The sequence below is a fragment of the Paroedura picta genome, chromosome 7 (assembly GCF_049243985.1).
Source record: "Paroedura picta isolate Pp20150507F chromosome 7, Ppicta_v3.0, whole genome shotgun sequence".
Classification (NCBI taxonomy): domain Eukaryota; kingdom Metazoa; phylum Chordata; class Lepidosauria; order Squamata; family Gekkonidae; genus Paroedura; species Paroedura picta.
Genome location: NC_135375.1, coordinates 74,517,361 through 74,534,884, shown reverse-complemented (window position 1 = coordinate 74,534,884; position 17,524 = coordinate 74,517,361). Strand labels below are relative to the sequence as shown.

The 17,524-nt window shown below is 40.7% G+C and overlaps 1 protein-coding gene across 2 annotated transcripts in view; it reads left to right on the top strand.

The window, feature by feature from the left end:
* Window positions 1-5,215: 5,215 nt before the first annotated feature.
* The window catches only part of GLDC (glycine decarboxylase), a 40,373-nt gene continuing 28,064 nt past the window's right edge, over window positions 5,216-17,524 (top strand). The window contains exons 1-3 of one of the 2 annotated variants that reach the window (XM_077344959.1): window positions 5,216-5,638; window positions 6,057-6,135; window positions 14,317-14,452. In XM_077344959.1, the coding sequence (XP_077201074.1) occupies window positions 5,315-5,638; window positions 6,057-6,135; window positions 14,317-14,452 (539 nt within the window). In that variant the 5' untranslated portion in view covers window positions 5,216-5,314. Of the gene's footprint in view, window positions 5,639-6,056; window positions 6,136-14,316; window positions 14,453-17,524 lie in introns of those variants that run through there. The other variant, XM_077344960.1, reaches the window with a different exon arrangement.

The following is a 17,524-nucleotide window of genomic DNA, read 5'->3' as shown; positions in this document are numbered from 1 at the left end:
CTTAAATTGTGGCTTCTATCAATCCAGAATTGTGGTGATTATTAGTTAAATTTATACCTCTTTGGCACAGAGATACTTTCTGTATGATTCGAGCGTTTTGGGAACAAAATCAACATTGGACAGGGAGGAGTTGGTCTGTTTCTAACCTTTTGCTTTTGTACAAGGATAACTGTGTGATGGCAGAGCAGTTCCTTGACCCATTGCAGTCTGGGTTTAGTCTTGGCTATGGAACTATGACTATTTTACTGTCCCTGCTGTGTGAGCTATGTTTGGAAATTAACAGAGGGGGAAGCACTTTTCTGATCCTGTTAGATGTATCAATGGCTTTTGACACCAGTGACAATACTGCTCTATATCAACTGGAACAGCTGGTAGGGGTATCTCCGGTGGTTTCATACTACCCTCTGTGGTAGGTTCAGATGATCATTGGGGCAGTTATTAGGGACCTGTTGTTGTTGTTAGGTGCGAAGTCGTGTCCGACCCGTCACGACCCCATGGACATTAGGGACCTAAAGGTGTATAATTGTATGTTAGGTTTACCAACTTCAGTGGCGTTTGCTGAAAAGTGCACTTTGGTTTGTAAGAGAAATATCATTTCAGTTAACTAGTTATTATACATTCTTATACTGAGCATACATAATATAAGGTACTGTGATCTCTTAACAGCAACTTTAATTTGAATAGTGTTTTGAAGAAACCAGCTGAGACACTTCAGAAGTTGAAAAATCAAATACTTTCCATACACACATGCATGTGTGCTTTTTAGTGCACACTAGGTGGCAGTATATCTCTTTCATGCCAATCAAATTTTTGCTGAACACTTTTCCTGCATGTTAAATAAATGGTTTTTCCTACTGTTATTCCTGTTTATTTAATATTGTTTCTGTTATTAAATAAATGTTTATTCATACTGTTATGATGGTCAGTTCTTAGTCTGACGAAGAGTGCTTGCACTCAAAAGCTCATGTCTTGAATAAATCTTTGTTGGTCTTAAAGGTGCTGCTGGACTCTAATTTTATTATGCTACTTCAGACCAACACGGCTACTCATTTGAATCTATCGTTAAATACATGGGGCAGTCTTCTTGGATGTAAATTGGGCAGGGTGGCAATGCCTGGGATTCACTTGTGACATGGAGAGTTGCTTTGCTGGCTACAGCCAATAACAGTAATTGAATAGGTAAGCAATTGCTTTGAATTTAAGTCCCTGGAAAAGGAATCCAATTTGCCACAGCAGGCAGAAGGAAGAGCCAAACAGCATGACATTACGAGCTTTGTGATGAATTTGTAGGAGGGCAGATGAAGCCTATATAACTGGAGGCATCAGTCCCATCCTTTTCTCTTTCTGACCATCAGTGAGGGCAATATTACTTAACTTATATGAACAGTAGGTCTAAAGGTAAAGGTAAAGGTATCCCCTGTGCAAGCACCGAGTCATGTCTGACCCTTGGGGTGACGCCCTCTAGCGTTTTCATGGCAGACTCAATACGGGGTGGTTTGCCAGTGCCTTCCCCAGTCATTACCGATTACCCCCCAGCAAGCTGGGTACTCATTTTACCGACCTCGGAAGGATGGAAGGCTGAGTCAACCTTGAGCCGGCTGCTGGGATTGAACTCCCAACCTCATGGGCAAAGCTTTCAGGTGGCTGCCTTACCACTCTGCGCCACAAGAGGCTCTCGAACAGTAGGTCTAGGAGTCAAAAATGAATGCTCCAATATAATTGTGGGCAAAGTAGTTTCTAAAATACTAAAGAAAGCATTCTTTAAAATATAACATAGTATTTTACTTATGGATAATTTGGTAACACATTTTAGTGGATTAAGATTTCCACATATAGATAAATAATAGAATGGAAAGAGGAAAACTCAAGAATTTGCTTTTGACACATAATCTACTAGATAAAGGTAAAGGTATCCCCTGTGCAAGCACCGAGCCATGTCTGGCCCTTGGGTTACGCCCTCCAGTGTTTTCTTGGCAGACTCAATACAGGGTGGTTTGCCATTCCCTTCCCCAGTCCTTACCATTTTACCCCCCAGCAAGATGGGTACTTATTTTACCGACCTCAGAAGGATGGAAGGCTGAGTCAACCTTGAGCCGGCTGCTGGGATCGAACTCCCAGCTTCATGGTCAGAGCTTCAGACAGCATGTCGGCTGCCTTATCACCCTGCGCCACAAGAGGCCTTAAAATCTACTAGATATCCTTCAGCAAAACAAACTTTTCACATTCATTTTATTCCTGTCTTAAGAGAGAAAAAGACATCTGAATAGTTAAAGGCAATCTGAAGGTGCGTTCTGCAGGAAGAATCTGTTGGTGACCTCTAGCCCAAGGGAGATATGCCTGGCCTTTCAGTCCTGGCCCCAACCTGGTGGAATGAGCTCCCAGGCCTTGTCAGAGCTTCCCCAGTTCCGTAGGGACTGTAAGATGGAGCTCTTCCACCAGGTCTTTGGTTCGATCAAGGGCCCTCCCAAACTGGCAAGAACATGCAGCCTACCTCTCCATCTGTCCCCTGAGGCACAATATTATGGGTAGCTTGTGGAGTGGTGTGTGAAGAGGGGAACTATGATTTTATATAGTGTTTTATGAGTTTTTATTGTTGGGGGGGGTACCATGTTACCTGCCATGAGCCAGCTCAAACTGGGAGTGGCAGGCTATAAATCTGATGTTTGCTTACTTATTTACTTAATAAATAAATAAATAATCTCTCCTATGTTCTGTTTCTGCAAAGGAAGTAGAACAAACCACTTACAACTTTGGTAATAGCCCCAGGATTCTTAGTGCAGTTTTGAGGTTACTGACTTTATTATATGAACAACTGAAATCTGAGCATCAGTTTATGTAGCCATCTTCAATCATTTTTTATTTCTGTTTGCTTAACTTTATTTTAAATAATTGATAGCAGGTATTTTCAAATATTTAAGCTTAATATAAATAATGATTCTCAATATATTATGTTTAATACAAATAAATATGATGGAATGAACTTAATCTCTGTATTAGAAAAAGTAAACTGCATATTTGTACATTGTAAAGGACATTTTAGTATTCTGCTGGCATACAGCTGGAAATGAGTAAATCCAAATCTCTGTTTAATTGCTCAATAAGCCAAGATTGGGCAAGTGACGTCCTTGTGCATATTGCGTAGTTGCTTGCTATAGGTAACATTACTTGATAACAGTGGTTTTGGCAAATTCCTACCCATATTTAATGTTAAAGTTGATCACTGGTTAATTAGCTAGTAGAATACTAGTAAATTTAATAATGCAAGGAAGTTTACCTTTGTGACAGGTGGGAAGGAAAGAGAGAAATTAGAAAATGCCCACTCCCCTTGCAATACTGCCTTCCCTAATGTTTCATTATTCACTAACATTTTTTTCATTACATGATTTTACAAAAGTGAGATTTTAATACCAAACGCACCTACTTAGGGTAACAGTGATGCCAGATACACTGCATATTTCACAACAGGCAGAAATCTTGTCACTGTAGACAGGAATGGCTGAGGTCACAGAAGGTACAATCCAATGCATTAATAAACTTCTGTATAATGAAAGCCAACTTCCAAGTTTACTTGTATGTGCAAATCTAGATAGTAAATCATGCCTTCTCTCTGGATGTAAAAGGGCAAATATGCTGTCACGCTAATATTTCTCTGAAGACAGAGTGGGTCACTTTGTGGTGTCAGTTACTATGTTGCAATGCTTTCTTGGCTCTTGGGAATTGCTGTTGCGTAGGCAGTCCGAAGTTAGGGTTGCCAGGTCCCATGAGGAATATATAGTTCATGTAGTACAGCACTCAGGGCAACAAGCACAATTCTTTGTTTTATTATCACAGCATTTGTCTTTTGACTTTTTAGGATCTGTGCTATAATCTCAGGTACAGTCAAGTTTTGCTGGCATCAACTGGGTTTAAATATATAGCTCTGCATTTAATTCCATTGAGTTCAGTGTGATCTGAATATGTGATATTTTTTTAATCTTTAGAACCTACTTTTCTCCCCAATAGAGATCCAAAGTAGTTTACAAAGTTGTTTTTGCATTGTCCTTTTTATCCTCAAAACAACCACCCTGTGAGGTGACTGAGGGTGGCTGGCTCAGGGCCACCCTGTTAATTTCCACAGTAGTTTGATGCTCAGAACTGGGTTATCCAGGTTTTCAGTCTAGCAACTATAGTACATGTAAGTTGCTATAGTTCAGCATTCATTCAGCAGTTTCCCAACAAACTTCTTTTCTTGACTACTAGTGCCAAAGCAGATCTAATTTGCTAGTTAACTATAACCAAATGTATGTATGATTTATTTCAAATCATTTACCATGCATTGCCATCAGAAGTCTCAATCTTGTAATAAGCACCGCAATTACATACTTCATTACTAGACTGTTCACACCCTGCAGGTGCTAAAAGTTAAACAGATACCCTAGAACAGCTTCCTAGCAGCTTTTATTACTGGAAGCATGGGAGGGGAATGTAGACAGGCGGCCAGGAAAGGAAGTAAACTGTGTGTGAGGAGGAAGGCAAATCCTTTATCTCAAGAAGTGTGCCTGCACACAACTGCTTATACCTTAAATAAAACTTTGTTGGTCTTAAAGATGCCCCTGGACTCAAAACTTAGCCTTTCTGTAATGCTGAATGACAGAATCAAATACAACAGTCATATAAGTAAGAGACCACCCGCACCCCGCACCCCCCACCCCCCACCCCAAAAAAGGCTTAAAAAGAGCATAATGATATTGTAAATGTAAAATAGGCTGTTCTGGATGTTTTCAAGAACTATGATCTGAAAGAAGAGAACATTGTAGAACAGATTAGTCAGGCAATATATGGGAGCCTCATATCAAAAATACTCCGGGGGGATTTAAACTTTAGAGTCGAGGAGGAGACCGTTGGAGAGAGGGAGGGGTGTCTGAACTTCGAAGTGAAGGGGATGGCGGCTTGAGGGAAGGGAGGCACATTGCTTTGGAGATGCAGGAACCAGGCACGGGATTGGGGGAGAGGAGGGGCGAGGGCAGGCGGCAGGCATGGAAGTGTCCTGGCCGTGGCACACCTCAGAGCGTCCAGCCCATTGACTGACCCTTCAGGGCATGAGGAGATGGGCGCCTCTGAAAGCCGCCCGGGGGTTGCGGAGGGAAGCCCCTGCTCGCCGTGCAGGGCTGCGTGGCCGCTCACAAAGCAGGTGCCTCCGGTGGGGGGGCGGCCCCGCCGGAGCCCCGCCTCTTGGGCTTATCACTGGCGCGGGGCTATAAGGGGGCTCCGCCGCGAGGAAGCGAGTTTGGAGGCGCTGCGCTCGTAAGGCAGGAGCCGCGGCAGGGTGGGCGGCATGCAGGCTTGTTTCCAGCAGTGGGGGCGACTCGTGAGCCGGGGCGCCGGTCTCCAGGGAGCCCACGGCGGCGCCTCGGCGGGCAGAAGGGCGCAAGGCAGATGGGCACGCCGTGGGCAGCAAGGGCTGGCCGGTCTGACGAGGAGCAGCACCACCGGTGGGAAGGGGGCCGGGGCGGCTGTCGCCACCGCCTCCGCCTCCGCCTCGACCTCCTCCACCAGGCACATCGAGAGGCTCCTGCCCAGGCACGATGACTTCTCCGAGCGACACATCGGCCCAGGCGACAAAGAGAAGCGAGAGATGCTACAGACTGTCGGGTTGTCGGTGAGGCTCCCCTCCCTTCTGGGGCTCCTGCGTGTGCCTGTTTCCCCCCCTAGTCCTCTTTCCCCTCCCCCCATGAAGACCCTAGCCCGGCACTCCCCTTTTCTCGCCCCGCTGGGCAGCGTCCTCTTTGTCTTTGGAGTTTCATCAGTATGGCCCCCCATGCCCGCACCATTTCATGCCAGTGGGTTTATTCAGAGGACATGGTTTCTAAGAGGGGGAGGGAGGAAATCAGAGTTCTTAATAGACTTTAGCCACAATAGCTTTTGTTTAAAAAAAACCCCTCAAAGAGGTTTAATGCGATTTCCCTTCAGTGCTTCTCTTGGTTTATAATTCATCCCTTTGTTCGTCTTGGGGCAGTTTGGAAGTGTAAAAGTTTAAATGTGCACTTAATTAATGGGATGGTTTGATGTGTTTCTAGAGTATTGATGAGCTGATTGATAAAACAATTCCAGCTAACATCCGCTTGCAACGACCTTTGAAGATGGATGACCATATTTGTAAGTGTGCCTTTTACCAGATACCTTCTAAACTGAACTGAAGCTTTCTGTGGTGAGGTTCAGCTCAAAAGCAAAGATTGCCATTTAAAATAGATGAGAAAAATGACAACTTAAGGTTCTATTAATGTCTGACAGTTTTCTTAGTTACAGATGAGATTAATAAATGCTATTCCAACACTTGGCATGCCTTGTGTGAAACCAAACATTTAACACAAAGCTAAATGTCTAGCCATTATGAGGCACATGGGCAGTCTAAAATGCCATTACATTGTTACACTAAACAAAGGCACAGAAACTTCGTCAAGCTGAAGTCCAATACTTTAACTGCTTCTTGCTAAAAAGCTAGTGTTCGGGAGATATGCAATGGTAAATGCTGACTGAGGGTTTTAAGTGACCAAATTCTAATATCTTGATCCAAAATATTTGTTTTGGTATTGTCAGTTTGCAATGTCAGAAAAATAGCACTTTTGGAACAGATATTATCAAGTTTTCCTTACTTTCAGTTGTTCTGGTTGATTATAGAGAACCTTTAAAATTAATCAGAAAAAAATTGGTTAGAACTATATTAGTGCATGCTTATTAGTCATAGAGCAACAGTTTATTATTCAGAGGGAGTGCCTGTATCACTTTTCAGGGGAAAGGCATATATTAGTTTTTATTTCCAGCTCTATAAATATCTCCTAAACACCTAAGATAAAAGTAGTGTATAAAGAACTCTGTGGGAAACATGCTAATGATTCTGACTGTTTTAACAAGGTTTGATTAAACTATTGTACTGGTACAACCTGAGAGTTTTTGAGTCCCCTGAAGACGAGGGAAAACCTAATTTGTGATAACACTTTAATATGTAAGCAATGCATGTGTAATTTGACTCCTCTTTTGATATTGTTCAGTAGAAAATTGCCATTTGAGGGTAAACATTGGGCCCTACAGCATCTTTGAGGTTCCTGACCAGTTCAGTCTGTTTAGTTGGAAATAATATCACAGGCCAGAAGCAGCAGCCAGAATGAACTGCAAATATGTACTTACATATTGTATATTACAGATTCCCCTGAAAAAGCCTGTTAGCAAAATAGATAGGGAATTTTAACTCAATAACAGTCTTACCTTATTTTGCACCATGGGCCATGGCCTTATTTTTCTCTTAGTTGCTAGATAAACTAAGTGCTTGCTCTCTCATTTCATTAATAAAGTGCTTGCATTACTTTTTCTGTAATATATTATAAATGGTGTTTTTCTAAATAAGACAGTTGTAAAGATTTAGTTATTGATACAAATACCCAGACTTAGTGATCAGAGTGATAAAGATGATATAGTTTATTATTGCTATTTCATGAGATTTGGAGGGAGAGGGGTACTGTGATATAATACCCAGTGTGCAATACCGATATTCTGTCCCAAACAAGGCCATGCACAAGGGGGGGGGGTTAAATAAAAGATTAAATATAAAAGAAATGCTAAAATAAGCTACTAATTGAATAAATGAAAACCTATTAAATGTGTGTGAGAGAAAAATAATAGGAAGGGTTAAAATTCAAGAAAAAAAGTGAGAAAGAACTAATTAAGAAGTTTCACAAAGATTTGGGAGTGTATTGTAAGCCACCACCATCCTTTTAAAAATCCTGTGCACAGGCCTGGCCTCAAATGTTTTATGTCTACATATATGCCCAATATAAAAATAAACTTGAATGCAAGGCCTGCCCTTTCACAAGTACACATTGGATATATTCTAAAGCAGTGGTCCCCAACCCCCTGTCCAGGAACCAGGACCAGTCCGCGGCTCCCCATTGTCCTCCTCCCTGGCTGCTGCCTCGGGGGCTGCCCTGCCACTCTGCCGCTGGCTCACCTTTGGTGCTCTCCAGCAGCTGCCATGGCTGGGGCTTCCCCTCAGCGTGACACTGCGCAGCTGCTGCTGGCAGCGCCCCCAGCGGACGGTGGGAAGTCAGGGGCACCGGCGGGAAAGCAAGCGGAGCAGGGGCTCAGGTGGCGGTGACGCTCCTCGGGAAAAGACCTCAGGCCTCAGTAAAATTGTCAAACATTGACCGGTCTACAGTGATAAAAAGGTTGGGGACCACTGTTCTAAAGGTTTCAACAGTGTAAATGTATGAATTATTGTTAATTGCACAAAAAAATTGCATTAAGTTACTGAGAGCCAGTGTGGTGTAGTGGATAAAGTGCTGGATCCTAGGAGATCTGGTTCAATTCTCCACACCTACTAAGTAAGCTCACTGGTGACCTTAAGCCACTCAACAAATGAAACCCTGTGAGAAAATGGAGGAGGAAAGAACAAAATTCTAAGCTGCTTTGAGTCCCATCGAGGGAGAAAAGCAGGAAATAAATGCAAATGCATGGCTACAGTAGGAGGTCTGGATGTCCTGCCTCCAAGAAGCAATGCTATGTATTGTTCATATGTTTCATGTAAACTGCCCTGAGCCTCTGGGGAGGGCGGTAAATAAATAAATAAATAAATACATAAATAAATAAATAAATAAAGCACTCGCACTGTGGAAAATGTGGCTTTATCCCTTATCTAATATTTTTATGTTGCTGTATTGATTACTGCTGCATGGGCACTCCAAGCAGCTGTTGATTTGTACTGGTGACATCACAGTTAACTGCTAAAACAGTTTCTGTGCTCTCCTTCTCCCATGCCATTTTGCAACTAAACATTTGAGCTATTTTACGCTAGTTCTGTAAATGATGTACACTGGTAAGCTTGTACATCCATTTTTTATATAAAACAGTGCATGGCAGTGTCCCATCATTTTTTAATTTGAATGCTCAGTGCTGAACACCAGCTTTTGCATGTTTTAAAGTGAATACTGTTACTCATTCCACATCAGGAACTTTATCTTGCTATTACCTGAGTCCCCCAAACTTATGTCTACAAAGCTATTTTAAAATGACATTGAATTTTAATTAATAATGCTAACTTAACAAAAAATTTCACAATAGAATATCTTAAAAGTGACAAAATAACATTGTTTAAGTTAAAATTACCAATTATAGATAATCTTTTTAATTGTTCTTGTTAAAATAATACTGGTTGATAGCATGAATTAGTAACATTGCGTTATAGATTGATTTCTACTCAGTCATAACATGAAAAGAACAGTTAGTGGTATTTATATTCATGGGTATAACAAGTTTGGTACGGCAAGTTAATCATCTAGTTCACTGTTACATCACATTCCACTTCTGGTAAAATATCTCTGAGGATTATTGACATCTGGGTGTCTCAGAGCCATAAACTAGAACTTTCCAGTATTGCCTAATCTGATGTCTTTTCGTGGAGGATGAATAATTCAATCCAATTACCATGTCAATATGTTGACAAAGCAAGCTGCAAGATCTTGTTACTGAACACTTTGTACTTCGAAGTAGCATAGGATCAGTCCATGCAGATAAGCTAACAATAACATAAAGTAACTGGGGGGGGGGGGATTATGGCTAAAGAGCCACAGTTGGAGGTCAAAATGCATCAGTTCCCACATTCTCTTTGCATGCTCAGGAAAGTCATCATTTTATGTTTGTGGCATTCACTGATATTGAAGAGAATGGGGTGATATATGTGCACCCAGTTCCCTGTATAAAGATATCACGAGCCTCTTGTGGCGCAGAATGGTAAGGCAAGCAGACATGTAGTCTGAAAGCTCTGCCCCTGAGGCTGGGAGTTCAGTCCCAGCAGCCGGCTCAAGGTTAACTCAGCCTTCCATCCTTCCGAGGTCGGTAAAATGACTACCCAGCTTGCTGGGGGGTAAGCGGTAATGACTGGGGAAGGCACTGACTAAATCTTATCAGTGGGAGCAGGCATGTGACTAGATTCCAGCTTCCTCTAAGGGGCTTCTTCCAATGCACAGCCCCAACTAAAAAAAAAGGCTGGGGAATTGTACACGTAATAATTAATTAGGGTTGGCCTCATCTATTTCAGGATATTAGTGTAGAAGGTTTCCTCAGTGCGCACATGATTGTTTGATTGAACTACCTGTATTTGCATCAGAGCTAGAGCTACATGTGGTTGACATTAAGATCTCTTGGTAAGTAAAATCCAGGACACAGTTTCAGTGAAACCAAAGACAGCGTAGAATGAAAAATCCACAGCCTGTTTTATCCCATTCAATGATATAGAACTTTGTTATTGTTTAATGGTTCTCATCTGGCACTAAAAATGCCCTTCACACATAACCCCCTGTTCATTTGTTCATTCTGCTCCCCACCAGCCTCTCTCTTTTTGCATAATGGGGGCGGGGTAGAGTTCTCCTATCACACTGCTTTAATCAAGTCTATCGGACTTAGTCATTCCTTACTCCGTTCCTTAAACTATGAAACGTACTTAGGTGCTGGATGACTTTTTAAAAAGTGATTCAGTACAAACTGCTACAACTGTTTCTTTATCAAAAGGGGGGGGGAGATGTTATCTTTTCCTATCACTTCAGTTTATAAGTTGAGACCTTCCTTGAACATTATCCAACTCAGCAATGATTTTCCTGTAACAAAAACTGGCTCTGCATTGGCCTTAGTCACATACCTCTAGGTTATGCTTTCTTACATTACAAATCCGTTCTGAGAGCCTCTACATTTAGCTGATATAAGCTGCATTTGTGATATGAGGAAATACATAATTTTCCAGACACACAGTAATAGAGGTCCATGGGAAAGTAGCACCTTGCCTCTGAAGATCCATAAATGTTAATGTTGTACTCAGTGTGCAGTGTCCTTTCTCTTTCCTGTTCTGAGATAACAGTTGCAAAAGATCAATGAACCCTATTCTTGGTACATTAAGATCATTACCTCTGATCATTATGCAATAGTCACAGCTCAGAGACACAAACAAGGTCAGCTGTAGGGATTGATTCAGCAAAAAAAAAGTGCTAGCTACAGTTCCTGAAGGATTACTCAACTATGTTCAGTGTAGTAGGTTTATTAATGCATTTCATCTTAGCTGCTGGCCTAGAAAACTGGAAGCGGTAGCCTGAGGAGGATGGCCAAGTTCCAAGTGTTTCTTAATTGGTGTTTACAGTCCTCTCGTATTTCCAGCTTCTCCCCCCCCGCCCCCGTTCATCGAGTACATTGCTTTATAGCTTTCTCATTGCACAATGGAAGGGAGAGCCTCACATTAGCCAATTAGATTTATAATCAAAGGCCAACGTTCATAACATAAAGATAAATGCTTTAGTAACTTATTAGTGAATTATTAGTGAATTTAGTTGGTAGCCCGAAGTTATGTCATCGCAATATTTCAAAATGCAGAGCTACTCTAGTAGTTCAGCCTAATATGCTAGAATCCCAGACAGATGTGTCAGATCCATTATTTAAGATCAGAGTACTAGAGGTACATGGACCAAAACACTGCAGAAAATCAGATTTGTTTATATCTTTTTTAAAAAGTCAAATTTGTTATATTAATATAGTAATTCTTGGCTGACACACACACCCTTCTTTGAAGTATGTGCCTTTGGCATCTGGCATTCAACCTCCTTTTAGGTCTCTAAGTTGTCTACCTGCATTCCGTCTGTTTTTCTATTTTATTTTATCAACAAGATGGGAGGGCAACAGTAGTACCACCTCTAACATATTTACGGTCCAGTCCTTGTGCACAACGGCAATCCTCTTGATGTTTAATTTTGGAGATCTCAAATTCTAACAACATAAATGGACCGAGTGCTGTTTATTGTATGAGTATACCACATACAATGTGTTTCTCTGTGTTGTCTTGTGTTGTCAATTGCCAGACATGTGTATGGGGGAAGTTTGGTGCTGTCTGGAAGGCCTAATAATTGAGTGGAATTGGCAAGGCCAGAAGGAGGAAGGGGAGAGATCACCTTGTGCAGAATGCTGCAGATGGCATTCAGAACCTCATTTTGGGTTACACAGGTCGTAAAAGCATCTTTTAGATACTTTCTCTTGTAAGTCAGACTTCTAATATCCATTTCCATATTCTTCCCTGTTCTGCTACGAATAGACATTTCTGATCACACTTAATTGTCAACTGAATGCAACTTAGAAGGTTTGGGTAACTAAGTATATGGGTCCGATGCTTGAGAGAGACTAGAGCTCAACTCTAAGCTAATAAGAGTGTTTACATTAATTCCTTATTCACAACAAGATTTTTATTTTATGCAGCATTTACTTGCCACTGGCTGATACTTGAATTTTTCATTTGGGTTTTCATTCCAGCAAGTTTGAAGAATTATTTCTATTTGATGTAAGGCATTCCTCTCAACATTTGTTTCATTTTAAACATCTTCTAAATATTATAAAATGGTAGTAAACTAAGTGAGCTTGTATTTTATAATATGCCCATATGAAATTGAAAGAAAGCTAAAGAGAACTGCCTTACTTCAAATGTTTCCTAAGAGGAAAACAGACAGACACATTACCATAGACTTGCTTTGACATATGAGTCTATAGTTATTCTTGCAGTTCTTGGTATAATCTGTCTTGAAAAGAAATTTATTTATTTATGCAATTTATATGCCACCCCATGAACATTTTTGAACTTCTTGATTTGTGCAGATATGTAACTCTTTCCTAAAATAAAAGGTTTATGTAAAGAAGCTACTATCTGTATCAGCTGCTTGAAAATGAATTGGCTGCCTTTTCTTGTTGACCTGTATGAATTTCCTCCTGTAGCTCATTACTAATAATTTGCTTTAATAGTCTGTTCACAGAGCTAATCACTGACTCTCACTCATTACACAGAGGGGAAAAATTCCCAAATATTGAATTTGTTTATCCAAAGTTGATGTGTGAATCTAACTTGGAAACTTGTGACTCAAAGAATTTCCCTTTTTAGTGTGCGATTTCTGTGCGTGTCTCCCTATAAGTGCCACAGGATACCTGTTTTACATCTGTGTAACATACTTCTATACTTCTGTGTAACATACTTCTATTTATTGCCTCTTTGAGGAAATATTTATTTGGTTTTAGTGTATCATATCACATAGATTTAGTCAGCCTTTGAAAACTTGCAAGTTGAACAGTCCTAAATATGTCCCTACTTTAATCCTATTGACTTGAATGGGAGTGTGCAACTCTTCTTGCTATCCAGAAGCTTTCCTCACCTTTCTCAACATGCTTATTGTTGATCTGCAGTATTTTGCTCCACATCACTTGTCATCCAAGTGATGACAAATACAATGTCAAAACTTTCAAATATAGTCCTGACCAGCTGAAGAACTGGACTGTTTTGTGTTTTCAAGAGGCCAGTTAGCATGTGGAAAAAAGTAAATCATATTTCAAGGGTGGTAGTCTACCTTATAAGCCACTAAGGCTACTATATTTTTGCCTCCAGCAGCCACCCATAATGCATGGCATACTGTTCAGAGGGTCCCCTGAACCTCAGCAGCAGCCTCTTGAGGGATGCTAGTAGTAAAGAAACAGCTACCTCGAATACATCTTTGTTGGTCTTAAAGGTGCTACTGGACTCTGATTTTACTGTGCTACTTCACTTGAATTTATCCTTGTTAGAGGCCCAGTGGGACTTGTGCTCAGGACATGTAAAAGGGATAGCCGGGTTAGATGCTTGCAGAATTAAGGCAGATACTGCCACATAAGATTTTCTTAGCTAACTCAATATTTAATTTTGTACATGTGCAAGAAAATATTATAAAATATGTGAGTTTTAAAAGGCATCCTGGTTAACATAGCTTTGGCCTGAAATGTTAAGAGTTGCTATCAGCACAACCTGACGTTACTGACCTTTTGTGGCAGTCTCCACTTCCCGCAGCGGGCACTTCATAGTTTTCTTCACCATGCTCCGTGTCCACAGGCTCAAGAAGGTTTTGGACCTCTATTTTAGGGGCTTTAGGGACTCCTGTAGCAAGAGTAAGTTAGTGCAACTCTTTCAGAAGTCTTTTACAATCTGTATTGCAGTCCTTCAGAATTACCTTGTGATCACTTATTACTCATAAGACAGGATTAAAAAGTTCTGTGTGAGCTTTCAAACGCAAGTGACAATCTGTTACAATAACGACTTCTTTGCTGCAGTTCTGCGGATTCCAGCAGATATTAAAACTGCTGAAGATAAGCCATGTAAATCAAGTCTGGAAGGAGCCCAATAGCATAGCAGGTTTAGGTACAGTCTAGCAGGCCCTTGGCTAGTATTGTAATGCCTGAAAGAAATGTTAAGCATTATTAAATCCTTTACAAGATGTCCACTATAACTTTCTTTTCAATTAGGTGAGAATGAAGTTCTTGAAATTTTACACAATATTGCCAGCAAGAACAAGATCTGGAGATCCTATATTGGCATGGGTTATTACAACTGTTCAGTCCCTCAGGCCATTTTGAGGAACTTGCTGGAGAATGCAGGATGGTAACGTACACCATTTTATCATTAAATAAAGCAATGGTTCATGAATATCTTTCAGCTTATTAACATTCTGGGATACATGAAGGTACCCATACTATATAGAGAGCTACTTTGCAATGAATCAAGATGTTAATAATAGAAAACAGTAACTATAGAACTGAAGTCTTTTAAGGAGTAAAATATTTCCTTTCAAATATATAACTCTGTCAAAACACATAGTTCTATTTATTTTTATGAATACTGCCAGCTTATTATTGCTGGTAGGAGTAGATGTGTCTGCAAACAAGACCTTTTTATCATACTTATTGAACGTAAACTGTATTTATTTGAAAATTCTCAGTTTCAGAATTTCACTGTAAACTTAGGAAAAATTAGGGCAAATTTATGGTCTTTTGGATCTCTCAGTACTGTTTAATTCAGAAAAGTAGAAACTTGAAGTGTTAAAGAAACATGAAACTATTTGCAAACTTAACATAAGCAGCTTTCAGACAACATAGTCTAATCTTGTCTGCCTATTGACAGAGGCTTATTTGCAGCAGCTACAGTGGTATCTGGAGGGAAGGCAGTCTGGCATAGTCCGATCTTGTCAGAAACTCAGCAGGGTCAATACTTGGAAAGGAAACCATCAAGGAAGTCTCTGAAGAGGAAGGCAATGGCAAATCACCTCTGCCTCTCACTTGCCTGAACAGCCCTTGCTGGGGTTGTCATAAGTTGTCTGTAGTTTGACAGCACTTTATGCATACATGCACACATACGTAGAGTGGTATCAGTGCTGGGCCAGCAGTGAGATCAAATGTAAGGCACATCCTGGTTGGCACAAGGCTCCTCTGATGGTCTATAATGGTGACTTGCAGTGGCCAGTGGATGCTTTCCATCTCATCCTGTCTGGGAAAAGTTCCTTATGTGGCATTTACTTGCATTTCAGTGGGATGTCTGCCCTGACCATCATTAGATGATGGATGTCACAGAATAATGTGAGATATGTGGGTTACATCAAGCCAAGCTTGAAAATAAATTCACAGAAGTTAGTAGCCTAAATATATTTCCATTGTCCCTTGTGTCTACTTATACCCTTGTTGTTTGTGGCTTTAGTGGTCATCCTTTCTTTCCTGACTTTCTAAAGCTTATTACCTGGACACAACTGTTATTTGCCACAGGCAGTTAGCCACTTACAAGTTTAGCTTCTGCAACAGAGAGGAGAAAATGCATAGATTTTATATTGAGCTAACAAGACCAGTATGCTTTTATTGTCCTTTTTCTAAATCTAGTTTATACCATGACATTGAACAACAATTTTGCAATAAATATGCATTTGTAACATTTCTGAAATTTTTGGTTTGTAAGTTTAGATTTCCTTTTGTTTATTCAAAGGAAGATATTCAGAAATATCTTGTCACTTTGCTATGTGTCACAGCTTCACATATTGTAAGAGGCTATTAAATCCTTAGACATTTTATATTCTGATAGCCATCCATGGCCCCCTTCAGAGGGTACGTAAATCTATGGAGCAGGGATACACAAAGGCTAAGCAGTTCTTTCTGCAAACTTTGGGTGCAGATTTGCAGAAAAATCTGAAACTAAAAAAATACATTTAAGTCCCCCCCCCAAAAAAAATAATGTTATCTTATGAGAACAGAACAACCACTTTGAGTCCAGCCTCCGTGTCACAGGGCAGTATTGGCAAATGAGGAGGCCAGGAGCTGGGGTGGCAGATACCACCAGCCTAATGTGACCAGATTGTCCCACTTTTGGAGGGACATCTGGGGGTACCAATTGTACTTATGTTGAAATTAAAAAATATATATATTACAATACTATTTTTGTGTTCTATGCGTTCTATGAAACTTTTTGTTGCTCCATATAGACCAAATTTTTAATCAAGACCTCCCCCCCCCCGGTCAATGGTGCCCACCAATGTTAAAATCTGGTCACCTTACACCAGCCACATGAGGCTGGTTTGTAAATTAGACGGATGCCAGGCACAATAGTTCGAGGAGACTGGAGTTGTGCCAGGTTTGGCAATGGGGGCAGGTATTTCCCCCCAGTCACCCGTCCCCTAAGCTGTAAGAAGGGAATCAAGTGTGGGTAAGCAGCAGGGATGGGAGGTTTCTTCCTCCCTCCCCCAGCCCTCAATTATCATAGGTCCTAACTTGTAAGAAAGATTCTGTTTCTAGAGCACTGTACTATTCATATTAAAAAACGCAGTTCCTGTGACACAGCTTTAAGATGTGTTTAGAGGAATGTCCTGAAAGTGAGTCCGTTCCAGATTATGGTAAAAATGGACAATGTGCTGTTAATGGACATGTAAAGTTGGTCCTCGAAGTAATTGGCAGGAGTAGAGAAAAGGATATATAAAAGTGTGTGGGGTATGTGGTTTTTAAAGTTTTTTCTAAGCAAGTTTCAAGTGAACTACAGGAAGCAGTGTAAGCAAAGAGCATTCAAAGACTAATCTGGCAAAACATTCACATTCTTCTAACAAGAATGTAACTCAGTAGGGGTTTTGGAAAGAGATGAGTAGTCTTGCTACTCTTGGAAGACAAGTGCACATAGTCATTCATTTATGACTAGCTTCTTTATTTTCAGGTGATATTTAGCAGAAATAACACTGTACTCAGGACTAGAAGTGAGATTCATATTCTCTCCTCCCTGAGTGGAAAGATGTTTTTGTTTGCACAAGAAATGTTTTTTGCTCCCCTCCCCAGTTCAGACTTCAGGGCTGCATCCTACCATTTCAACTGTGCTTGACCCTCAGAAGCAACTTTTTGAGAGGTGCTAGGGATGAAGCGTTGGCAGAGTTTCAATATGTAAAGAGGAGCAGAGAGAGAGAGTTCTGTCTGTTGTCTTCATTCAGTCTGTTGATTTTGGAGGCAAGCAAGGAAGAAGTATGCTCAGAGGAGCAGGAAATCTCCAAAGGGCCAATCAGGACACTGGAGGAGAGTATCGGAAAAATTCCAGGATGTTCCTATTCTAACTATGCAAAATACACATTACATCCAATGCCCCCTGTAAGGTATTCTTTATATGTGGTTGAATCAAGCACACTATAGATCTTTCATATTCCAACACCAAGAAGAG